Source organism: Sphaerodactylus townsendi, linkage group LG02 (assembly GCF_021028975.2).
Source record: "Sphaerodactylus townsendi isolate TG3544 linkage group LG02, MPM_Stown_v2.3, whole genome shotgun sequence".
In the NCBI taxonomy this organism is placed as follows: domain Eukaryota; kingdom Metazoa; phylum Chordata; class Lepidosauria; order Squamata; family Sphaerodactylidae; genus Sphaerodactylus; species Sphaerodactylus townsendi.
Genome location: NC_059426.1, coordinates 8,712,006 through 8,737,586, shown reverse-complemented (window position 1 = coordinate 8,737,586; position 25,581 = coordinate 8,712,006). Strand labels below are relative to the sequence as shown.

Here is a 25,581-nt window from a genome sequence, read left to right as displayed (position 1 = left end):
GGTGCACGACATAATTTCCGTTTCCAACCCATACAAACAAACCCCATCAAATTAAAGTTAAAACAGCGATAAAATGTAACCATTAACGAAGATGACGTCAACGCAATAAAACCCCAATTAAAACCCTCCCAGAGAAGGGGGGGGGGGAAACAGGACGGAAAGGTGGGTCCCATAGACGGCAGCGGGAACTCCAAACCGGAGGAAGGGGGTCACCCACTCAGCGTCACTGGTCAAGCTTCAAAGCGCCCGTGGAACAGCCTGCCTAGTCTTTACAGGCCCCCCCATGGAATTACACCCAGATCCCATATAGGCCCGGATACAGCTGGGAGGGGAGGGGTGGCTGTTCCACCAGGCAGGGGCCAAGGCTGAGAAGGCCCTGGCCCGAGTGGACGCCAGCCACATCATTGAGGGGCCAGGGGTCTCCAGTAAATTGGCCTCTGCTGAACGCAGAGGCTGAGTAGGGACATATGAGGTAATGCGGTCCCGAAGGTATGACTGCACCATAGAATTCAGCCTGTGCTACGCGGCGGCAGGTCAGTGTGACCCAATAAATATAGCAAACTGTGGTCCCCGTCCATTCCAGACGATGGCTTCGAGAGCGTCTTTCACCACCTCCAACGACTGAGTTACACCCGATAACGAGGCTGTTTTGTGGTGAGATCTTCACGTCCTGGCGATTGTGGTGACGAGTCCGCCTTCGTGTCTGGCTGCCCTCTCGAGGAACTTGAAAGAAATTTGCTCTCTGGTGGGAACACCGGCCCGGCTTCGCTGCAAGCCTGTTCACCTTGCGCAGAGACTATTTTTGAGTATTCGAGTTAATCCCCCGTTGAGCCGGATTAGCGAGGGCGCATCCTGTGAACAAGAGGTGCAGAGGCCTTCTAAGGACAGCAGCTGTTGCCACATTCTACTTGTGGGCGCTTTCCCTCGATGCCGTTTTCCAGTGGCCACATCAAATCAAACAGCACCCTGGGAAACAGGTGGAGAAAATCCTCTGCATAGCAGCCGTTTCAGTTAATTGTCACTATTATACAGCACCATTCGTATTCATTGCATTATGTGGAGCACAAGAAAAAGAGATTCCCTGCCTTATTTAATTACATTTTTATTGTCCTACCAATAGAAGAAGAAGCAAGCCTTTATTGGCATAGACAACAGTACAACAGTAATAAAAAAACAGATTAAAAAGCATATACAATACAGGTCGAAGGAAATCTACTGGCGTTTAGTAATTTCCAGGAGAAAGTCTGCCACTATCGTACAGAGAGAAGGATGAGGGTTGTCTAACAAGTAGTGTAATCTAATTAAATCGGGGAGATGGGGTAAATGTAAAGGAGTAAGATTCACATACTTGGATCTGATTTCCTTGAATCTGAGACAGTGTAGTAATTGGTGGGCCAGAGATTCAACTGAGCCATCGTTACATGGGCACAATCTTTTAGCCTTTTCTTGCTTATTAAATCTGCCATGTAACAAGGCAGAAGGGATAACGTTAAACCTGGCGAGCATCATGGCTCTCCTTTGAACAGGGTTTATTCAGCAATACAGGTAGTGTGCCAAGTGGCCCCATTCAAATGGGAGAGAAAAATACAGGGGGGAGCACGTTTTCTTGGCTGCGGTGATTAGGGTAGAGAACTCTCTATCCAATAGTTGACCTTTTAATTTCCTATAAGCTTCTGAATAGGACAAAGGGCAAAGTGAATCCACTGACAGTCCAATAGAGGCTTGTCCTACCAATAGAAAAAATGCAGAAAAAGGAAAGAAATAAAGGCAGACACAGCATCAGAACAACCATAATGAAAAATAATTATAAACACATAATATATTTTTAAAGAAAAAATGGAGGAACGGGGGGGGGGGGTAAGAAAAGAAGTGAAAACAGCTTTTAGGACAGGTGTCTGCAACCTGTGGCTCTCCAGATGTTCATGGACTACAAATCCCATCACCCCTGCCAGTATGGCCAATTGGCCATGCTGGCAGGGGCTGATGGGATTTGTATGGACAGACAACTATGGACAGACAACGGCCCCAGACACTAAAAATGCAGGAAGGGAGAGAGGGCTTGAGTGGGCTGACCCCGACCTTCACACAGATTGCTGGACCACCTTGCAAGGGCGGCCACGTGGATTAAGTGGCTGCTCTCTCCCTTCCCGTGATCAGCTGCGTTCGGGAGGCAGCCTTGATGAGGGCAGGTCTGGGGCGCGTGTCTGGCAAGTTCTTCTGCGTGCCTTGATGAGAATGGGACGTTCCTGGCTGTCTTGGGGTGGAGCCTGGAGAGATTTGGATGGGGGATAGACCTCAGCGGGGCACAGTGCCATACAGACCACCCTCCAAAGCTTCCGTTTTCTCGAGGACACAGGTGTCAAACTCATCAGCCCTCCAGATGTTATGGACTACATTTCCCATCATCCCCTGCCAGTATGATGCTCTAGGATGGTGGTGGCGAACTATTTGGGACTCCAGATGTTATGGACTAGAGTTCCCATCATCCCCTGCCAGCATGATGCTCTAGGACAGTGGTGGTGAACCTTTGGCACTCCAGATGTTATGGACTACAGTTCCCATCATCCTCTGCCAGCATGATGCTCTAGGACAGTGGTGGTGAACCTTTGGCACTCCAGATGTTATGGACTACAGTTCCCATCATCCCCTGCCAGCATGATGCTCTAGGACAGTGGTGGCGAACCTTTGGCACTCCAGATGTTATGGACTACAGTTCCCATCATCCCCCTGCCAGCATGATGCTCTAGGACAGTGGTGGTAAACCTTTGGCACCCCAGATGTTATGGACTACAGTTCCCATCATCCCCTGCCGGGGCTGATGGGAATTGTAGTCCATAACATCTGGAATGCCAAAGGTTCGCCACAACGGCTCTAGGAGAATTGACCTATGCTGTAGGAGAACTGATCTCTGTAGTCTGTACGATGGCAGGAGATCTCTGGGCTCCACCTGGAGGCTGGCAACCAAATGCAGGGCACCCTGTAGACAACCAGGCGATCACGTAAAACCAGGGAGGGTTCACCCTGCCGACACGTGCTCTCCTGTTAGATCCCTGGAGTTTGACCCAATAAACAGTCTCTGAAATGGTATTCTGCAGCGTTTGTTGATGAGGTAGACCAGTCGTAATACAGCAAAGCGAATTCTGACTAAACTGGCATCCTAGGTCCCATATATCCCCACCCCTTGGGTCCCCCCTCCCAGATTTCCAGAGAAAGCATTTGGTGTCTAGACTACGGGTGGGCCCAGCCTCAAGGTCAGCAGCCGATAGCATTGGAGCCACCTGGTGTCCCACGACAAGATAACCGTTGTAACTCTTTTCTCACGGACAGGCGTGTCAGAGGAGGCCTACAAGCATGCAAAGCCATAAAGCTCAGGCCAAGGGAAGAATGCATAGGTGGCAGCGGTTGCATATAGCAGAGCTGGTTACATGTATCAAGAGAATCATTTGGTTACATATCAAAGCCGTTGACATGACAGACACTTTGTCTTGGGAGACCTTCGCCTTCAGCAGATAAGCACCCTGACATCTCCTTCCTTACACGTTCAATGACAGACAGACAGAAAACCTTTCTTAGCGTATAAGACGTACCAAATAACTATGATCGAACTGTAAACAAAATTAAGGGTAAGCCATCATTACAAACAGCAGTCTGTCTCCCAGTCTTCTTTGCCCAGCTTTTGTAGCATCTTTCAAAGACTCGGCCAGGTGTCCTTTTGCCGCTGTGCTATAGAGAGCGTCTTAACCTGCTGCATCTGTGTACGGTTCTCCAGTTGCACAGTGGCAGATAGGAAGGCGCTCCAAAGGGTGATCACTCCTGCACAGAGGATTATCGGCTGCCCTCTCCCCTCCTTGGAAGAACTCTATCATTCCCGAAGCCTAAAGAAAGCCCAAAATATTCTGAGAGACCCGTCTCATCCAGCACACTCTCTTTTTGAACTGTGACCATCCGGCAGACGATACAGGTCTATCAAAACGAGGACCAAGAGGCTTAGAGACAGCTTCTACTCTAGAGCTGTGGCGATGCTGAACTCCGCGGCTTCGTGTGGATGTGTTTGGGGCTGTGTAGGGATGGGTGGAGGAAGGGGAAAGTGAGGATGGGGGATGAGTCTGAAATGGTGTGCATCGAGGAATGCTGCTGTAAATTTCTTGCATCGAGGAATGCTGCTGTAAATTTCTTGCATCGAGGAATGCTGCTGTAAATTTCTTGCATTGAGGAATGCTGCTGTAAATTTCTTGCATCGAGGAATGCTGCTGTAAATTTCTTGCATCGAGGAATGCTGCTGTAAATTTCTTGCACGCACAACGACAATAAAATGCTTATGCTTACTTTCTCGTTCGTTTCAAGATTGGAGTTATTTGAGAGAAGGAACAATGTTCAGTGAGTGTAGGGGGATGCCGCTGTTTGAACTATCCGTCGCTGCAGTCATGGTCGATTAGGTCAACATAAGAGTTTTGAGAGCATCTTACGTATTTATGTTGCTGTTTAACCTTTCCCAGAAAAAGGAGAAAGAAATTCAATATATATTTTTTTCTATTTGCAGGTGAAATCTGTCATAAACCTCTTGTTTGCTGCCTACACAGGGGACGTATCAGCACTGAGGAGGTAAAACTGACATTTATGTAGTGCCGTGGCAAATGACGTAGGAGGCGCGGGGGTCAGTGTCGGACCCGAGCGGCTGGAAAGGGGGTTCGGCGCTTGCTGGACCCGTGCAAAAAATAGTTTGGTTGCTTATCCAGCTGTGAAAAAGGCAAACTCTATGCTGGCGATAATTAGGAAAGGAATTGATAGTAAAGCTGCAAAGATTGTCATGCCCTTATATAAAGCCGTGGTGCGACCACACTTGGAGTACTGTGTCCAGTTCTGGTCACCGCATCTCAAAAAGGATAACGAAGAGATAGAAAAAGTGCAGAGAAGGGCAACAAGGGTGATTGAGGGACTGGAGCACCTTCCCTATGAGGAGAGGCTGCAGCGTTTGGGACTCTTTAGTTTGGAGAGGAGACGTCTGAGGTGGGATATGATTGAAGTCTGTAAAATTATGCATGGGGTAGAAAATATGGACAATTTTTTCTCACACACAATACTAGAATCGGGGCGTACCTTAAAAATGCTGGGGGGAAGGAAACATTTCTTCACGCAATGCATGATTGGTGTTTGGAATATGCTGCCACAGGAGGTGATGATGGCCACTAACTTGGATAACTTTAAAAGGGGCTTGGACAGATTTTTGGAGGAGAAGTCGATCTATGGCTCCCAATCTTGATCCTCTTTGATCTGAGATTGCCAATGCTCAGGAGCAGCAGCAGCAGAAGGCCATTGTTTCCACCTCCTGCATGTGAGCTCCCAAAGGCATCTGGTGATAATCCAAATCATGTTCACTCTCCAGATTGATAGCAAACACCAGGGACCTCAGACTAGGCCCGTGGTGACGAACCTTTGGCACTCCAGATGTTATGGACTACAATTCCCATCAGCCCCTGCCAGCATGGCTAATTGGTCGTGCTGGCAGGGACTGATGGGAATTGTAGTCCATAACATCTGGAGTGCCAAAGGTTCGCCACCACTGGACTAGGCCATACAAACACAAGGTTTGCATCCAGAGTTTCTCTTCTGCAGATTAAAGAGTGCTTCACTTTGTCAAAAGGGTGCATTTGCAGACGCACCCTTTGGATGAGAACTGATTTAACCAATTCCCCAATCTCTGTGGTAAAAATCACCGGGATCAGGGGAATTCCTAGAGCAGTAATGGCGAACCTTTTTGAGACCGAGTGCCCAAACTGCAATTTAATCTCAATACTGAGGTTTCAGTTAAGAAAAAATGGTTGACTCCAAGGTGTTCGTTACTCGGGAGTAAGCTTGGTGTTAGTCGGTGGCTTTGCTTTGAAGCAACCGTGCAACTCTTCCAATGGGTGAATCACGACCCTAGGAGGATTTACTCAGAAGCAAGCCCCATTTCCAACAAGCAAGCTTACTCCCAGGTAAAGGATTGCACTTTAGTTCTTCTCATGAAAATCAGTGGGGTTTAACAGCACTTAACAGGGTTACCTACACTGCTTCCCCAAAGCTAGGTCTTAGGTTTAATGCTAATAATTGAGCCCAATGGCCCAGGCCAGCCTAGATGGGGGGGGGGGGGCAATTTCCCCCCCACATGATGAACTCTGTGCGTGCCCACAGACAGGGCTCTGAGTGCCACCTCTGGCCATAGGTTCGCGATCACTGTCCTAGAATATGTGTTACATCCCCCAGAAGCATCATCACTGTGTCATGTGACTTCCCAGCCCCTTTTGCTCCTCCGGCTCTATTGAGCGAGGGCGAGAACCAGAGCAGTGGGGGGGATATTTGCTGCTTCCTTCTCTTAAGAAATCCTCCATGTCATACCTCATGTAACTGTGGAGCAGTGGGAAGCGGGAACCTCTGCACGAGGTTTCTACAACCCTTAAACCTTAAGTGTTTATTATACAAGCAACATGGCCTGGCTCCAGTAATATGACCAGGGGCGTACTGCCCACGGGGATTGGGGGGGGTGTCAAATGACTCCAGGCACAACAGCGGGGAGGGGCACAAGATCGCCCCGATCCCCCTCCTTCCCCACTCCAACCAGGCTCAGAAGAGCTGGGTCGGTGCAGGGGAGGCACCTGAAGATAGCCGCGGTGCCCATCTGAGCCGCCTCCTTCCCTCTCCAGGCCCTCGGGGGGGGGGCAGGGCATGGGGGGGGGCTGCTCAGATGGGCACTGCAGTGATAGGCCAACTCCTGAGCCTGGGGAAGGCAGGAGGCAGCCTGCCGGGGAGGGGGGGCTCGGACAGGCACCCAGGAGCCCCACCCCAAACCCCACTCCAAACACTGGTCACGGGCGGGGGCGGGGTGCAGCTGGAGCAGATGTTATCTGTGGCCACCATTTCCTCCCAATACACCTCTGAATATGACCCTCTGTTTTTTGTTCTGCTTGTTGTGTTTGGGTTGGTGCATTAAATCAGAAAGGACGCATTGACCTCTTCTTTTTTTCCGATCTTCCCCATTTAGATTTGCATTGTCAGGCATGGACATGGAGCAGAGAGACTATGACTCCCGGACGGCGTTGCACGTCGCTGCCGCAGAAGGTGGGGACCGTGAATCACGAGCGACGTTGCAGCTGCCTTTAGCGTGTGCTAATAGCACAGCGAGGATATTAAAATGTCCCTCTTGTATTGCAGGTCACGTAGAGGTGGTTAAATTCCTGCTGGAAGCCTGCAAAGTGAACCCTTTCCCCAAAGACAGGTGAGCATCTGTGCTTAAAAGTCCCGGGCAGGAGGAACCGTCAATCACATCGTGCCCACCTGCTTCAGAAGCAAAGAATGATTGTGCCGAGAAGCTGGAACATTGGAAAAGGAACCTGCTGAGAATTCTGAATGGGGTTTAGCACAAACCGTTGCCCATTTTTAAGCAAGCCATCTGTTCGTTCTTTTTGGGGGGGGGGGGGAGTTCTAGGCTTGTTCCCAATATATCAATTTAGTTTATTCTATATCCCTCCCTCCCCCTCCCCCTCCCACCTAAGCCAAGCTCAGGGCAGCTAATCTGCACAATTAAAATCATGCAAAAGTCAGATAATTAAAAATGGAGACAACTCATAAATAGTACAGCAAATCCTAACAGTAAGCAGTGAATTCCAGGTGTCGATTTAAACCTAGTCACATTGCCCATACAAACCCAACTTCACCCAGTCCTAGAACTTTTATTCACTGAAGATGCCAGCCACAGATGCAGGCGAAACGTCAGGTGAGAATGCTGCTAGAACACGGCCATACAGCCCGGAAACCACACAGCACCCCAATCTAAATTTGATTGTTTTGAAGGCCTCAGTAGCAGAAAGCTCTTCTAATGAATCCATGTGTAAACCAATGGAGCTAATTTTTTCTTTCAGTAGAGGCTAACGCGTTACGAAGGTTGGATTCAGAGCATCTGATAAATGAGGCTAGAGGGATCTAGGTTGTAGTGAATTCTTAGCCAGTATTTAAACATTCTAAGCCACACTATAGTTTCCAACCTATTCTGACCAGTTTCAGTGCAAAGAAATACATATGGAACCCGTCTTGGCATCCCCGTGATTTTATGCAAGAATTTTGATTGAACACAATCCAGGGAATTATTAACCACTGCAGTCCATAGTGGGATTACAGTTGATTCTGCCAGTTGATTCTGCCTATGAAAGCCTTTGACAATACAAAGCTCTCTTCATCAGATCTCTGGTATCTAACAAAGGGACTCTCGAGAGCTTATACTCCCAAAACCTTGTTTAAGGTGCTACTGGACTCTTTTATGGCAGACCGACAGGTCTACTCACTGAAACCACCTTAGATAAGAGAGTGTATGTGTGGGCAATGATCACATTTGTTCAAGAGTATTTCTTTGTCAGAACTTGGGCCTCTTCTGCACAAGCTTTTAATCCACTTTCAAGCTGATTTTTATTGTGTGGAATAGCAAAATCTACTTGCAAACAGTTGTGAAAGTGGATTGAAAGTGCATTATTCTGCAAGTGCAGAAGGGGCCTTAGGTACTCTCGATCCTCTTGTTTGCAGATACTTCTTTCCTTGAAATTGTGTCTTGTTGCAGATGGAACAACACTCCTATGGATGAAGCTTTACACTTCGGCCACCACGACGTGTTTAAAATTCTTCAGGAGTATCAAGTCCAGTACACGCCTCCGGAAGACTCCAGCGACGGAAAGGAAAATCAAACTGTACAGAAAAACCTAGACGGTTTACTATAATAACCCTCTTTCTTCTAGATCCAAGAATCAAATCACCTATCTTATTTAATTGTGGAGAATTGATTATGGAGAGCGTGTGTGTTTCTATTTGATAGTGATGTGTATTTTACAGAAGTATCTCTTTGTTTCAGTGTTTACTGGAGTTTTCTTGGTTTATGCACATGGGGACAAATATCATTCTTTCTCAGAAAAAAAAATAAAAACACAACAAAAAATCCCCCTCCAAAAACCTCTCTCCATGTGAGCAATATTACCTCCTGCCACACGTAACCGATAGAAGTACTAACCGTTTGTTTGTTCTGCGCACAACTTTATTTTATTTTGTGGTCGTCAGATGAAGCTGTCCTCCGTGGTCAGGAATTCCCCCGCTTTGCTTGCTTTTAAAAAAAAATGAATGAATGAAACACAGTCTGGAAAGCGTACTTGTGTGGATCAGCGTGTGAGCGTCTGTGTGGTCTTGCTAGTTTTCAAGAGCTGGCGCCCCCGTGGGCTTCGTGTGTGTCGAGCCCTTAATAGTTCCCCAACCCCTTTTCTCGATACTTCTTGGCATCATGTGGCCTCCCCTTCCCCCCCCCCCAAAATAAAAGCTAGTAGTTTAAGTGGTCTAGGTTTACCTTTTCTTTGAAAAGCATCGCATCAGGGAACCTGCTCAAAGGTTTGCTTGACCAAAAAAATGTAGAGTAATATAGTTTGATCATCTTACGTTAGACACGTGGACGATGTTTGGTTGCAGCCCTCTTTGTCCCTCTAGTGGCACGTGTGTTTCCCTGCCACCATAATTGTTTCTTAGTCGCTGGCACCTTTTCTTTCAACTTTACACACTTGATTTTTGCTTAGTTCAGGGGTCTGCCACCTGCAGCTCTCCAGATGTTCACGGACTACAATTCTCATCAGCCCCTGCCTCGCCAATTGGCCATGCTGGCAGAGGCGGATGGGATTTGTAGTCCTCGAACATCTGGAGAGCCACAGCTTGCAGACCCCTGGCTTAGTTGTGCCTCATGCCATGTTGGCCAACCTGCCTCACATCCATCCTTGAACAGAGGAAAAATGGCACCTAAGCTGCTCTTGAGAACCATCATGTAAAAACACTCAATATTGTTAATTTCTTCTCAAGCTGTTGTGCGGGTAAAGACAGTGGTGGGAACGGACAGCTGACAGCAGTGGAAATTGAGGCTGTTGCCGTGAAAAGCGGTCTAGTAGTATTCGGGGGTTGGTTTAGCTCACTGCGCAAACGTTTGGTGGGGGATTCGGTTCCTACTGCATCAAGGCTACAATGAATGATGTTCTTTGTCCATCCTGAGATCAAGGTCAACATTAGCATACCAGCCTCTTGTCTGTAGGTAGGAGTTAGACTAAAACTTAAACCTGGAAAACATCAGTGTTGTTTACAACCCTGGCTGTGGAAAGCAGGTGACAGCAAGTTGCCCTTGGCCACCTCCTGCAGTGCCCAGATTCTCTTGACAAATAATGAGGAAGAGGATACCAGCGTTGACTTTGGCTTAGGCACTGCACGCAAACACATGGGGGAGACGTGGAGACGGAGCCTTCGAATCAACTCGTGACCGAAATACCTTGTTGAAGTACCGGAACCCAGGACTTTTCTTCACCGACACAAATTCGGGTCTAGCTATTTTGTTGCCCATTGTCACTCCTCGGGATCTCCCATCACCCTTCCCCCCCCCCCCCCCCCCTAATTGGGAGTGAAACATACGCAGGTCATGCGCCCTTGGTCACCTTGCTCAGAACTGTACGACCTGCGGGTTCAGGCACGGAAGGCGTAAAGCCGGCAAGACATTTTTCGCTAAAACCAACAGTTCAGATTTCATCCTGCGCCTCATCTGTTCACGTTTCAATTTTGTGTGTTTCCAGAACGTCTGCTTTTTCTCAACCGGTAATGTTACGAAGTAGGTTATTATGTTACGCATACATGTATGCATATATTACCGTCACATCTATATTACACATATATATGCAAATAAAGCCATTTTATCCGAACGTGTATATCCTTCCCCTTCCCGGAGCTACTTCGACAATACCCTGTTCTGCAAAAATTGCTTTAAGTCTGTCTCACTGTGAAACGGAAGTTATGTTTTGTAAAGCTTTAGTGTACCTTGTTTGGAAGTTCTTTTAAAACGTATTATGCACCATTCCTCCGTTCTTCTGTATATGGTGGTTTAGTTAGCCAATTTGTTTTGAGTTACCCAAAGCTGACATTGTTTTACTCCAAAGAACCCCACTATTAAAAGCAGGGGTGTCCTATTCTGACCCTCCAGATGTTCTGACCCTCCAGATGTTCAAGGACTGGGGCTGGTGGGAATCACAGTCCATGAAAATGTGTGTTTATCACAGCAACTAGAAGCAACTGAGTCAACTTTGTGCTTCGTCCGCAAATATTACAAAGGACTCCGAATCACCTGTTCCATCTTTTTGTGGGTAAATATGTTGTATTGGGCTGATGTCCTTTTTGTTAGATGCGGAGCTGGACTATCAACAACTGTTGTGGTGACCCTGATTGTGATCGATTTGGCTTGGTTTTGACGAGGATCTTTTATCGTAGAGAATTCAACCACAATGAATGTATTTGCTTCTGACAAATTTCCCGTGACCGACTAAACTTAACAATACTTGAGCTGTAACCTGTTCTGAAAATGAGAGGTTATTTTCAGGATGACAAATGAGATGGTGTTGCTTTTTACAACATAATAAACAGGAATACCAGAAAGAAAGAAAAACCTCCAGAAGTCTTGGTTTTGATTAGTTGGTGCTTGTCTTTGCTGCTGTGAAACCAAACGCACGTCTCGGTGGTACTCAACCTTCTAAGCCCATGGGCAGAGCGAAGAGCAGTAGTAGGTGAGTGAAGATCAGTAAACACAAGCGCTAGCCCCAAGGTGTGTGGTCAGGTACACTTGCCAGCTCAAATAGGCAACACCCCCCCCCCCTTTTCTGATTTGGTTGCTGCCGCTCCTCAGCTTTCACTATAACAGTAATAGCGAACCTTTTCGAGACCGAGTGCCCAAATTGCAACCTAAAATCCACTTATTTATCGCAGAGTGCCAACATGCCAATTTAACCTAAATACTGAGGTTTTTAGTTTAGAAAAAACGGTTGGCTCCGAGGCATGCATTACTCGCGAGTAAGCTTGGTGGTAGTCGGTGGCTTTGCTTTGAAGCAATTGTGAAACTCTTCCAACAGGTGAATCACGACCCTAGGAGGGTTTACTCAGAAGCAAGCCCCATTGCCAGCAACCAAGCTTACTCCCAGGTAAAGGATCGCACTTTAGTTCTTTGCATGAAAATCAGTGGGGTTTAACAGCACTTAACAGGGTTACCTACACTGCTTCCCCAAAACTAGGTCTTAGGTTTAATGCTAATCATCGAGCCCAGTGGCCCAGGCCAGCCTAGATGTGGGGGGGGGGGGGGCGACTCTGTTTGCGCGTGCCATAGGTTCGCCACCACTACACTATAACCTTGACCTGGGTGCTTTTTCTCTCTCCCTCCACCACCACAAGGGTGTCGCTGCTCAGTACTGGGAACAAAGGCCAGAATGGTGGAGTTCAGTTAAGAGTGTCAGACTAAGATCCGGGAGTGCTAGATTCGAATCATCATTCTGTCATGGGAGATGGCTGAAAGACCTTGCGACCGTCACATTCAGTCAGCATAACCTACCTTGCAGGGTGGCTGTTATGAGGATAAAGAGGAGGAGTAGAAGAAGAGTCTGGATTTATACCCTGCTTTCCTCAACCATAAGGATATCAAAGCGGCTTACAAACTCTCCCACTTCCTCTCTTCACAACAGGCACCTTGTAAGATAATGACGCTGAGAGGGTTTGGAGAAAACTTGACTAGTACAAGGTCACCCAGCAGACTTCATGTGTAGGAGTGAGGAAACCCAGTTCACCAGGTTAGAGTCCACTGCTCATGTGGAGGAGTGGGGAAACAAAGCTGGTTAGAGTCCTCCGCTCTTAACCACTACACCACTCTGGTAGGGAAAGCAATATTCTAACAGCTCAATCTGGTGTGTGTGTGGGGGGGGGGGGGGACTTATGCCAACACAGGTGCCCACCTCAGTGGTACAAGGGGCAAATGTACCGGTGGAGGGGGGGAAAGGGGGTGCCAGGTGGGTACCACACAGTTCGGCAGTGCCAACCCAGAAGTATCCGGGGCCTCAAGAGCTGCACAGGCCTAAACATAGCCATCAGCTTCCACCGGGCTTTCATCCCAGGGACATCTCTGGCATAGCTCTTGGAGATACGCTGCCCGGAAGGGAGGTGTAGGTCTGTTTTGGGCTACAGGGCTTTGGAGGTGGCTGGGGTTTTCAATATCCTTGCTGCCCTGCCCGAAAGCCCTCGGGGTGGCAGGGGTGCTGTTCTGAGCTGCCCGAGCCCTCTGCATTGGGTTGTGTATCACATGATGGCCCCACTCTAGAGAAACGTGGGGCATACATAATTTTAAAAAGCAAACTTGCCTTCTCACCACCAGTGCTTGTAATGGCCACCCCATCCCCAGCAAACTTCCTGGTTTCTAAGTGTTAAGTGTTCTTGTGTTAAAATTCGGTCCCTCCAGAGAAAGCAGCAAGAATATTTCCATTTCGTCAGGTTAACACGCAGCGGCTGAGGAAAGCCCCCTTTATTTTTGAAGTGAATCGCCCAGCCGATAGAACTCAGACAAAAACTTAACTGGGAAAAGAAGAGGCGGCGGCAGCAGAGAGCGTAACAGTTAAAACCTACTTACTCGACAACTAATTGTGGAAAGCAAATCGAGTATTCTGTTTTTGGAAGCTGTTCTTTTGACAAGTGCAGAGGGTGGAGCCTGGCAGGTCTGACGGTTCCCTACAGCCACACTTTGGTGGTCGATGCTGTTTGCAGAGCCCAGCTGAGGCCTGGTTTAGAGACAAACCAGGACCTCAACTAGCAGACAGGAAAGTGACTGATGCGTCTATGTAGACTCCCAAAGAAGCACTTAAGGGTCACAGTTGGAATACATCTGGAAGGGAAAGAAACAGTTTTATGTTAATCAGTTCAAAAAATATACTAACACGCTACGTAGAATTTTTGTGGTCAACCAAACAAGAAACGCATCTCTCCCAACTGTAGCGTTTCTGCTGTCACATGTCTAAACTGTGGAGCGCTTGGCTGCACGCACATGGGAATGAAATCACATATAGCACAGGGTTCCTGAATCTGTGAGGGCAGCTTTGGAATGTGAGAAACGGTGGGGAGCACGCAGAAGCAAAGCGAGGGGAAGCTGCGCCCAGGGTGTGCGCGCACTATGCATCCCCTGCTGCAACGCCATCCCCGGCTCACCCTGGCCACACCTCTGCCGAAGCTCCGCCCGGGGCCTTGTGCCCCCCTGCCCTGTTGGCGCTACGCCACTGGGCACACTACTCCGAAACAGGAGATGGAGCCAAACCCAAAATGGCTGCCACGGGAGGTGGAGTCAAATAGAATACCTTCCTTATCACGTAAGGAGGAAATCTTGAAGGGAGAAATGGAACCACGTGCTGCTAGGAAAAGGCAACCAGACCTCCTCCTCCAATCGAAATCTCTTGTGTTTGAATGAGGGCAACCAATAACCAGCCCTGCCTTACAATAGCTCCACCCACACACTGAAAAGTTTGGCAGGCACCAAAGAGAGTACTGGCTGGCTCCATGGCGCCCACAGGCACCATGTTGGGGAATGCGGCAACAATATGACAAACTACCAGAACCGGGTGGAATCTTCTGCTATCAGCTGCAATTGACAATCAACTGGATGCTAAATCTGGACAGGGGAGATCTTGGGTCTACACCCCCACTCTGCAAGGAAGCTTAGGAGGGGGAGGAGGAGGAGAAGAAGGAGGAGTGGGAGGAGGAGCAGGAGGAGGAGCAGCAGCAGGAGGAGGAGCAGGAGGAGGAGCAGCAGCAGCAGAGCAGGAGCAGCAGGAGGAAGAGAAGGAGGAGGAGCAGGAGGAGAAGAAGGGGGAGGAGGAGCAGGAGGACAAGAAGAAGAAGGAGAAGAAGAGGTACCATGTGAGGTAGGTGGGGCTGAGAGAGTTCCGAGAGAGCTGGAACTAGCCCAAGGTCACCCAGCAGGCTTCATGCATAGGAGCAGGGAAATAAATCCAGTTCACCAGCTAAGAGTCCATCACTCATGTGGAAGGAACAGCAGGGAATAAAACCAGGTTCTCCAGATTAGAGTCTGCCGCTCTTAACCGTAACACCACGCTGGCTCACTTTGTGGCGATCACCAAGCCTCCCTTACACCGCTGTCAGGGTCGCGACCCTCTCTTAAATTTCTGGTTCGTGTTAAGTTTCTGTTTCCCCAGTTATCCCCGTTCCCGCCACTGGGAAGGACCGCCCACTTCCACCCATATATAGACTGGAACTGAGGGCAAGAACCCTCAGTTCCAGCACCCTGTAGTATAGGGCAACACATATCAATAACGTTCGTTTCTTTGTTCCAAAGTCGACTGTGTCCGAGTGTGTCCAGCCTTACACACAGCGGCAAGAATAAAATAGGGAGACATGTCCTTATATATGCTGCACTCTGTTCTTGGGAGAACATCTAGATTCCAGAAGCAGCAAATATATTCACGGCAGAATGTTCCTTCGAGAACTAGACCGGAGGGGTGCGTACACGCACCCAGTGTCCGAATGTTTTTAACTCACCATAATTTCGGCAGGGCTCACCACCCGAGAGAACTCGTCAAAATCCTCTGCGGATAGGGGCAGGAGGTTGGCCGGAGTCTGCAGTCTGGATGAGTGGCTGGGAGAGAGAGGAGAGGAGAAGAACAGTACAGCTTTTATGAGCGCACGGCAGAAATCGGACAGCCCTCTTGGGTTGTCGTTTTCCTCCGCCCCCTGCCCGAAACGGGCATGCTTAAACATATCAAGGCCGAGGCTACAAATGTCCACCAAAAGCAAGTTAAGCCTGTTAGAATGCCCATTCATGGATGCCATGGCCGTGGCCCCACAGTTGTGAAGGTAGAAAGAACGACACGCCGCACATTAGAATTGTTCTTTGCAAGAAACTCAGTCTTTTCTCCAGGGCTCACACTGTAGCACAAAGCGTTTCGAAGGGCTGCCGTTGGGAGAATCGCCGCTCGGGCCTAAAATCACTGTCGTAGGGGATAGAAAGGTCACAACTGCCTCCCCGCACATGAGGCAGAGACACTCACTGGCCACAGAAAAAATAGTATGACCAGGAAAACAGATGCAGCTGATACCCTCCCTAGTTAGTTTTGATAATAAAACTGCAAGGATTGTCATGCCCTTATATAAAGCCGTGGTGCGACCGCACTTGGAGTACTGTGTCCAGTTCTGGTCGCCGCATCTCAAAAAGGATATGGAGGAGATAGAAAAAGTGCAGAGAAGGGCAACGAGAATGATTGAGGGACTGGAGCACCTTCCTTATGACGAGAGGCTGCAGCGTTTGGGACTCTTTAGTTTGGAGAGGAGACGTCTGAGGGGGGATAGGATTGAAGTCTATAAAATTATGCATGGGGTAGAAAATGTTGACAGAGAGACATTTTTCTCTCTTTCTCACAATACTAGAACCAGGGGGCATCCATTGAAAATGCTGGGGGGAAGAATTAGGACTAGTAAAAGGAAACACTTCTTCACGCAACGTGTAATTGGTGTTTGGAATATGCTGCCACAGGAGGTGGTGTTGGCCACTAACCTGGATAGCTTTAAAAGGGGCTTGGACAGATTTATGGTGGAGAAGTCGATCTATGGCTACCAATCTTGATCCTCTTTGATCTGAGATTGCAAATGCCTTAACAGTCCAGGTGATCGGGAGCAGCAGCCGCAGAAGGCCATTGCGTTCACATCTTGCATGTGAGCTCCCAAAGGCACCTGGTGGGCCACTGCGAGTAGCAGAGAGCTGGACTAGATGGACTCTGGTCTGATCCAGCTGGCTTGTTCTTATGTTCTTAGTTAACAGCAGAATATCTCCAAACAGCTGTCACAAGGTAGTTGTGGCTTTACATTAAAATCCTGGAAAGGGCAGTTGCTCTGAAGACACACCACAACACACTGGGGTGACCCGGAAGAATGCTGAAGAATGCACTTCTTTCCTAACGCGCTTTCTAACTTCATGTGTCACACCACAACTTAATTATACAAGCGCCTGCTGCTATATGGCAAGCAATATTACGCTGGAGAAGAGACTAAGAACTGAGCCAGTGTGGTGTCGTGATTGTGAAAAGGTGGACTCTAATCTGGAAAACTGGGTTTGGTTCCCCGCTCCTCCACATGAAGCCTGTTGGGTGACTTTGGGCCAGTTGCATTCCTCTCTGACCCCACTCAGCCCACGCAGAGGAAGGCAACGGCAAACCACCTCCGACTGTCCCTTGCCTTGTTGGAGCAAGTCAGCTGTGACCAGTGGTGGGATCCAAAAATTTTAGTAACAGGTTCCCATGGTGGTGGGATTCAAACAGTGGCGTAGCGCCAATGGGGCTGGGCGGGGCACGACGGGGGCGTGGCTGGGCATTCCGGGGGCGGGGCGTTAATAATTTCTCTGTTACTGTAAAAAACTCTTACTGTAAAAAAAAAGTTCCTAATTTCCATCTGGTATCTTTCTGTCTTGCATGATTGCGTAAAACTCATTATAGGAAAAGTCCTATCGTCTACCGCCAACAGAAACGGTTTCCACTCTCCTCCTCCTGATTGACTGCCTGTCAAATCAATACTTAATACTTTCAAATACTTAATTTTGTTTCTAGAAATCAAAAGAAGGATACTTTCCTTAAACAAGGAACTTTACCATATTTCTAAAACATGTTTTTAAAACAGCCCAACAGGGAGAATTGTCCCGTTTTCTACCTTCGCCAATCAGCCACATAGGAAACAACAAGACTTTATGATTTTGGGACCTAATGGAATTTCTAACGGAAAAGCGGACCCAATTACTCACCCCCTCTCGGCACACACAAATAATTAGTAACCCACTCTAGGGAACTGGTGAGAACCTGCTGGATCCCACCTCTAGCTGTGACTCGACAGCTCTTTCACCCATGTGCTGGGAATCAATACACAGGCCTGCTTTAAGCTGACAGCCCCAGAAGTATTTGGTTTATAAGAGCATCTTTGTGGTATGCTGATTATTTTGTCCTGAACCCATTCTGAGGAGCTTTTTAGTGGCCTGTAAAATAACATTACGAAAAGTGAGCAGTGATAACACACTCCTCCCCCTGCAAAAATGGACACAGGCTCAGCCTTTAGGCTCACAATCTACGAAACAAGCACAAGAAAAATTCAAAGAGTCAAAGGGAAGTCAGGAGGTTAATAAATAAACAAATAAATCCAGCGGTGGGATCCAAAAATTTTAGTAACAGGTTCCCATGGTGGTGGGATTCAAACAGTGGCGTAGCACCAATGGGGCTGGGTGGGGCACAACGGGGGCGTGGCCGGGCATTCCGGGGGCGGGGCATTCCTGGACGGGGCTGTGGCAAGGACACAGCCGCTGCGCCGGTCCTTGGGCGGGAAACGAATGCACGCAGGCGCAGGCTGCCACGCACGCCGGTGCACCTCCTGCTAGACTGCTTCAAGTTCTGCGCGCTACTGCTGAGAGGAGGGGCGTAACTAAGACAAAAATCACGTGGCAAAATCACCAATTAGTAACCCCCTCTCGGCACACACAAATAATTAGTAACCTACTCTTGGGAACCTGTGAGAACCTGCTGGATCCCACCTCTGAATAAATCCAACAGGTTGGGACTGCGGATGAGGAAACAAAGGACGAGGTTATCGTGGGAGAAGCGAAACCGAGAAGGGGTGTGGAGGGAAAAGCACGCACAGATCATACAGCAGGCATACAACACGAACGAGGACGCCGGCACAGATAGCGCAAATGGAGTGGAACAGTGAGTGAAACAAATGCAATCAGTGGCGGCATTTAAAGCGGGGAAAGGATTGCCGTCCCCCGCAGAGAATGCGAGCCTGCCCCGCGTGGACTGTGAGCGCAAGAGGAGACCATCAGCGGCCTATGTTCACTACAGACTTCCCCCCCAATTCCAAGGAAAATGATTCCTTCTGGAAGAAGCTGACTCAAGCATTCCAAGGATACCACTCTGGCCAGCCCGCCTTTCCCTTTCTGCAAGGTGTGGAAGGCGCCACTGCTCTGCGGAACTATTATAGCCTACTTCAGTGGTGGTGAACCTTTGGAACTCCAGATGTTATGGACTACAATTCCCATCAGCCCCTGCCAGCATGGCCAATTGGCAGGGGCTGATGGGAATTGTAGTCCACAACATCTGGAGTGCCAAAGGTTCGCCACCACGGGCCTACTTGGACAAGCCAGCATGGTGTAGTGGTTAAGAGCCGGTGGATTCTAATATGGAGAGCAGGGTTTGATTCCCCACTCCTCCACCTGAGTGGCAGAGGCTTATCTGGTGAACCAGATGTTTTCCTGCACTCCTACATTCCTGATTGGTGACCTTGGGCCGGTCACAGTTCTTCGGAACTCTCTCAGCCCCACCTGCCTCACAAGGTGTCTGTTGTGGGGAGAGGAAGGGAAAGGAGCTTGTAAACCACCTTGAGTCTCCTTACAGGAGCGAAAGGTGGGGTATAAATCCAAACTCCTCTTCTGCCACATGAAGCCTGTTGGGTGACCTTGGGCTAGTCACAGTTTTCTCAGAACTCTCTCAGCCCCACCTACCTCACAAGGCGTCTGTTGTGGGGAGAGGAAGGGAAAGGAGAATGTAAACCACCTTGAGTCTCCTTACAGGAGAGAAAGGCGGGGTATAAATCCAAACTCTTCTTCTTTTTCTCTTTGCAACTTCTGGCCTCCTTCCTTTTTACTTCCGGCTCACCCCCCCCCCCCAGCCACAAATCCTCAGTAGGCAAAAACCGCTACCCTACCCCACCCCGCTCGAAGGATCCTCATCAGCCTTTCCACTGCATTCAAGTAAAGAAGCACATTATACTGATGGAGAACATGGAGCGTTTATTTTTTTGACAGCTGGAGGTGTTTTCAAGGGCTAGGACGGGGCGGGAGGAAATAGCGGTGGAGTTCGGAGAAGTGAGGGGATCTCCGAGCGGGAAAAGGGAGGAGGGGACGGCTGGTCCGCATTGCGGCTTCCAGAATCAGTGCAGAATTGGAACCCAGCGAGGCTTCAAAGCCGGTCGCTAGAAGCCGCGTGGAGCGAGCAGGAAGACGGGAAACCTTCCATCCCAACCCCCTCGTTCGTCACCGTGCAGCAACAGCAAACAAAAAAACGACACCGCGTTTGACATATCATGCAGCCGTCTTCTCGGCAAACTCAAAACTCACACTTCGGACACAGAGATTAACTCAGTTTTGATGTAATGCTTTCCGCTGCCCTCCACGTCCATGGGTTCAGAAGCTGAAATGGAACAAATGCAGCTTTTCAGGACTGTAGAACTAGCAATTGTACAGTTATCCCTTCCACCTCGCGACTTTCCTGACCGTGGCTGTGATATATCGTGGGTGGGCGTAAGAAATCAAATGAGAATTTTGGGGGAGTTTTGCGGAAGTCGCACACAACATATCGAGGCCAGCAATGACACTGGAGAAATTTAGAAACTCAGAAATGCATAGTCTGATAGTAGGACTCTTATACTTCCAGGATCATAATTCCCCATCAGCCCCTGCCAGCATGGCCAATTCTGGAGTGGCCATGGCCAATTGGCCATGCTGGCAGGGGCTGATGGGAATTGTAGTCCATAACATCTGGAGTGCCAAAGGTTCGCCACCACGGAACTATAGTATAATATTGCATAGCATTAACATACTTTATCATCTAATTGCATAAAAAAGATAAAAAGCCCTTCGGGGGAGGGGCAGTATATAAAATTGATCATAAATAAATAAATATACACAATATCTTTTTTAAAGATAAAAGAAAAGAAAAAAATAAGACTTATTCTCTGGTATGAAAGGAGGAATCACTCCTTGGAATCACTCCTTATGCTCACAAAGGTGGAAGCCTTCAGACTAGTTAAGAATAGGCTCTTGGATCTTGATTTTCATCATTTGACTCGTGCTGCCAAGACAACCTGTTCTTCGATTACATTATTAATCCCATGCGAGCGTGGAATTAGGGCAGCATATCTTCGTCTGCTGATCAATCCCACCCAGAGGAGAGCCTTGGCTACTGCAAGATGTAATGTGCTGCCATCAGCTCTGCTGGAGGGAAGATTTAAGAATATGGAACGTTCTAAAAGAGTTTGTTCATGTGATATGACTACGGTGGAAACACTTGACCATTCTCTGTTTCTATGCCCTAAATACAATCAGATACGCACGAAATACATGAATTCCATTTTCTTGCAATGTTCTCAGTGGCATGAGCGTTATAAGATACCCAATCTCCTGAACAGCTCTGATGTGCTCTTTTGTGAAACTGTTGCAAATTTTATACTGGAAATTAATAGTTTTAACTGCATTTCTTAACCTTGTTTTGTTTCAAAATTTTGTCCTGTTTTGTATGCCAACAAAGGCTTGTGTTGTGATATGAAGTATGGAGAATCGCAGCAAGAAGCTGGGAAGTCTTGAATCACTGATTCATTTAACTGAACTAAAAAAGGGGGGTGGAGGAATACATAATGGCAGCCATGAATCATTTCAAGGAGGTTTGTGTGGACATACATATTGGTAAGGAGGTTTGTGTGGACGTACATACTGGGGAGCAGCAGTGGCGTAGGAGGTTAAGAGCTCGTGTATCTAATCTGGAGGAACCGGGCTTGATTCCCAGCTCTGCCGCCTGAGCAGTGGAGGCTTATCTGGGGAATTCAGATTAGCCTGTGCACTCCCACACACGCCAGCTGGGTGACCTTGGGCTAGTCACAGCTTCTCGGAGCTCTCTCAGCCCCACCCACCTCACAGGGTGTTTGTTGTGAGGGGGGAAGGGCGAGGAGATTGTAAGCCCCTTTGAGTCTCCTGCAGGAGAGAAAGGGGGGATATAAATCCAAACTCTTCTTCTTCTTCTTCTTTGTGCGGAAAGGGCCTATATTTGGGGTCAGGGGATGGGAGAACTGGCACCTTCAAATTAGTCTGTCGTCGTAGAAAATGAGTAAGCAAATACATAGGAATACCCACGTCCCCAACTTGCATAAAAATTCTGACTTTCAACTGAAAGACGCTCACTTACTCTCTTTGGGTCGGGAGTAGTATTTTCCGAAGGCAAGGTCTTTGGGAATGTCTGGATAAAGGAATTTCAGCGGGTTTTCGGGAATATTTTCAGCCGCCATCACCTTGTAACTACGGATGATATCAGGCACAGTTATAGCACCGAGCTCCTTCTTCGTGTAGGGTTCCACGGAGTGGTAGCAGCGGTCTGGACAAAAAGATAGAAGAGGATGGGCCCGCAGTGCACGAGGCAAACCAAAGCTTCCCTGCCAGTGCGGTCGACGAAATGGTGTAGGATTCCCAAATGCTGTTGGACGCCCTCTCCCACCTTCGGTCAGGGCTGCCAACTTTTCCCATCGCTCTGCCTGATAAGCAAAGGAGGTTTTCCCCAACATACAGTCATTATGATGGAAAGACATTCACATAGGGGGTGCTGTGTGGCTTCCGGGCTGTATGGCTGTGTTCTAGTAGCATTTTCTCTGTGCAGGCGTAGCAGTGGCGTAGGAGGTTAAGAGCTCGTGTACTCTAATCTGGAGGAACCGGGTTTGATTCTCCGCTCTGCTGCCTGAGCTGTGGAGGCTGATCTGGGGAATTCAGATTAGCCTGGACACTCCCACACACGCCAGCTGGGTGACCTTGGGCCAGTCACAGCTTCTCGGAGCTCTCTCAGCCCTACCTACCTCACAGGGTGTTTGTTGTGAGGGGGGAAGGGCAGGGATATTGTAAGCCCCTTTGAGTCTCCTGCAGGAGAGAAAGGGGGGATATAAATCCAAACTCTTCTTCTTCTTCTTCTTCTTCATCTGTAGCTGCCATTTCCAGAGGATCTGATGGCACGAGAACGCGGCAATACAGCCCGGAATCCACACAACCCCCCAGTGATTCTGGCCATGAAAGCCTTCGACAAGACATTGGACATTTATGTATCAAACCTCTAACAGTGTGCAGCTTTAGCATGGATTTTTTCCCCAAAGCCCTATTTCAGCTTACCCCATGTGTGATGGTTTTGAAAGGGACTAGGAAAAGCGGAGGAGACAAGAGGGGAACATTGCTGGGTTTTGAACGGCTTTAGATCAGAACGGGGGGTGGGGGGTTTCAGAACCACACAGTTTTCATTGTTTGCTTCGGTTTTCGTCGGCGCACGCGCCAGCAACCCATACATTTGAATTGCTTGCCAGTGGAAGCCTCGGTTTTCATCGGTTTCGGATTTCGCCACGGTTTCCCGGATGGATTACCACCGAAAACCGAGGTTCCACTGTATTACGGAATCAACATGTTCATTATAAGCACTGAAGTTAGAGTTACTCTAGTCGACGATGAGATCGCTGGAAATCACTATAAGGTGTGTAACGGGTTGTGTTTTGTCTCTCTTTCTATGTTTATGTGTTTTGTGTGCTGTTTTTTAGGTGAGAAAAAAATTTTTATGTAGCAAAACCAACAGGAATTAACATGTCAGCATCCCTGTGGTAAAAGGCATCTTCTGCTAGACCAGGGGTCCCCAAACTACGGCCCGGGGGCCAAATGTGGCCCCCTGAAGGCATTTATCTGGCCCGCCAGGCATGGTGGCGATGGCTCCATTCATGTGCAGTGGGGGCTCGAGGGAGAGGAGGAACCGGCCCCAACGGCTGTTGATTGCAGTTACATGATGGCACCCCCAAAATCTCCATGAATTTTTCTGACCCCAGAGTTGGAAACCTTACATGTGGTAACGCCTGCTTTGCCCCTTCCCCAGGGCTACCCACATGTGTTAAGCTCTCAGGATTTCTGTTCCGCATCACTCTCATTGGCATCAGCCAGGGCTATTAATCGCTCGCTGGCTGTTAGGGAGGAAGAACCCAGGAAGATACCTGATCCTGGGTTAGATGGCATGCTTCATTGGGCAACTCCTCCTTTTTTTTTTTTTTACAGGGGAAAGTATTTCACAGCCTCCCCAACAATATTTGGAGCCCACCCTGTACTTGACATACTTTGGTCACTGTTCTAAAAACAGACCATGACAGAAAGGCTGAAAGGTGAAATCAAACATTTTACGATCATTTGTGCATAGGAATTTGTTCATAGTTTTTTTTAGTCCGGCCCTCCAACAGTCTGAGGGACAGTGAACTGGCCCCCTGTTTAAAAAGTTTGGGGACCCCTGTGCTAGACCAAACGTCGGCTAAAGCACACAGGAGCAGGGGCCACGGAGAAACCAAAACATCACACCCAAGTTGGAAAGTAGCTTCACACAACTTGTGGGATTTATTTCAGGCAGCAAGTTTGAGACCTGTGAGCAAATCCAAAGAAGGCTTGGCAGGCTTGTTTCCTTTCTTTAAACTTTTGTTAGGCTTTTTCATGGAAAAAGAAATGTTTTTTGCTTACCCTCCGGTGGTCCTTCTACCCAGGTAAAGGTGATGGCTCCTTCCCTGCTGCTTTCACTGAATCGCAGAAGAAATGTCCCGTTCTCCTTATCCTTCAGGAGGGCCCGCTCTCGTTCCTTGCTGATAAAGCCCATGATGCTTCTACAAGGTCAGAAAGAAAGACATGTCTGGAACGGCCTGCCAAGAGGGACCTATGTATAGATTTGGATACAGGATCCCCAAACCGCACTGGCAGCTCAGTTCAACGAACACTTCCTGTCCACTGAACACTTCCTGTCCACTTAAGGATTCACTCCCATCGCAATCATCGTGAGAAATCCTTACCCATCATTCCAGAGGCACAAGAGGTGTTTTTTAATGAGTTCCAGGATTCCTTCAATCCACAGCCAGAAGGGAAAGTTCTTATCATTCATATTTTCCTGAAATGGGACAAAACAAGTTGGAGCCATTTCAAAAGTTACCACAATACCTGCCTTCCAGCAGAAGCCGCCTAGTCCATCAACCATCTCAAGGACTTTCTAAAAAACTGTACTGGTTTTTGGTTGCCTGGATATTTTGGATCCCACTCGCTGATTCACCTACTTTTGTCAGATACTCAGGCTAATCCATGGTTCTCTCTGATAGAAAGAAAGATTGAATCACTTGGTATATCTCTCGACTCGCTTTTCCCGCTATCTAGTTCAGAATCCTACAACTTGTTAAAACAAAAATTGTTGGAAAGCGAATGGATTAATTTATTTAGGGCTGCTATGAAAACTTGTTCACCCTGACATCTTTCAATACCCCTCTATCAAAACAGGATGGCTCCCTATTTGTATTTTTTGACTAATCCAATGCAGAGAAGAGCCCTCACAACTTGCTCGCTTCAATGTTTTCCCCTCCACTTTATTGCGTGGCAGATTTAACAACTTGGAAATGAGCGAAAGGGTGTGCTCTTGTGGTGAACAACAAATTGAAACATGGGCACATCAACTGCTTTGCTGCCCTAAATCTGCTAATGTCAGATCAAAATTTTCCAATATTCTTTCTAGTATACCGAGTGAAATGGGAGAATCAGGTAGACTCCCTTTCCTTCTGGACAATTCTGACAATGAAACTTGTGAAATGGTAGCACGGTTTTTACTGGAGGTGATGCACCATCAATAATTTATATTCTATCTTAAACCTTTGTATTTGTGTACCTTTTATCTCAGGTTTTTTACTGTGCTATGATTATTGCTATCACCAACTACCTTTAAGAGTGCAATGTCAACATTAACCCAAACAAATTCAAAGATACACACGTTGCACTCTGGCTGTGTCACTCTTATATATTGATCTTATATTAAATTGATCCACTCAACACTTCTATTAATATTTACATTTCCTTATAAATACAACATCAGTCTTTCAACTCTTATAATTAAACATTAATAG

The 25,581-nt window shown here is 48.0% G+C and overlaps 2 protein-coding genes across 3 annotated transcripts in view; one reads left to right on the top strand and one right to left on the bottom strand.

Annotated features, from left to right (window-relative positions):
• GLS (glutaminase) overlaps positions 1-11,473 on the top strand; it is an 81,974-nt gene extending 70,501 nt beyond the window's left edge. For both annotated transcript variants that reach the window (XM_048486848.1, XM_048486850.1), the window contains 4 exons: positions 4,541-4,602; positions 7,019-7,095; positions 7,189-7,252; positions 8,585-11,473. In XM_048486848.1, coding sequence (XP_048342805.1) covers positions 4,541-4,602; positions 7,019-7,095; positions 7,189-7,252; positions 8,585-8,741 — 360 coding nt within the window. In that variant the 3' untranslated portion in view covers positions 8,742-11,473. The remainder of the gene's footprint in view (positions 1-4,540; positions 4,603-7,018; positions 7,096-7,188; positions 7,253-8,584) is intronic.
• Positions 11,474-13,336: 1,863 nt separating this feature from the next.
• STAT1 (signal transducer and activator of transcription 1) lies at positions 13,337-24,580 on the bottom strand. Its single transcript, XM_048485539.1, has 6 exons — positions 24,490-24,580; positions 24,167-24,306; positions 21,834-22,019; positions 19,994-20,066; positions 15,388-15,484; positions 13,337-13,723 (listed from the first exon to the last, which is right to left on the bottom strand). The coding sequence occupies exons 1-6, from the start codon at positions 24,576-24,578 to the stop codon at positions 13,700-13,702; spliced, it is 609 nt and encodes a 202-aa protein (XP_048341496.1). The 5' UTR covers positions 24,579-24,580; the 3' UTR covers positions 13,337-13,699.
• Between the last annotated feature and the right edge of the window lie 1,001 nt (positions 24,581-25,581).

Bases quoted from the DNA above. Each gene is read 5' to 3' on its own strand.
- STAT1 (XM_048485539.1), bottom strand. From the start codon at position 24,578: ATGAATGATAAGAACTTTCCCTTCTGGCTGTGGATTGAAGGAATCCTG. The intron at 24,307-24,489 runs GTAAGGATTTCT...CTGACCTTGTAG, and splicing joins TTGTGCCTCTGGAATGATGG to AAGCATCATGGGCTTTATCA. The intron at 20,067-21,833 runs GTAAGTGAGCGT...GTTCCATTTCAG, and splicing joins CTACTCCCGACCCAAAGAGA to CTTCTGAACCCATGGACGTG.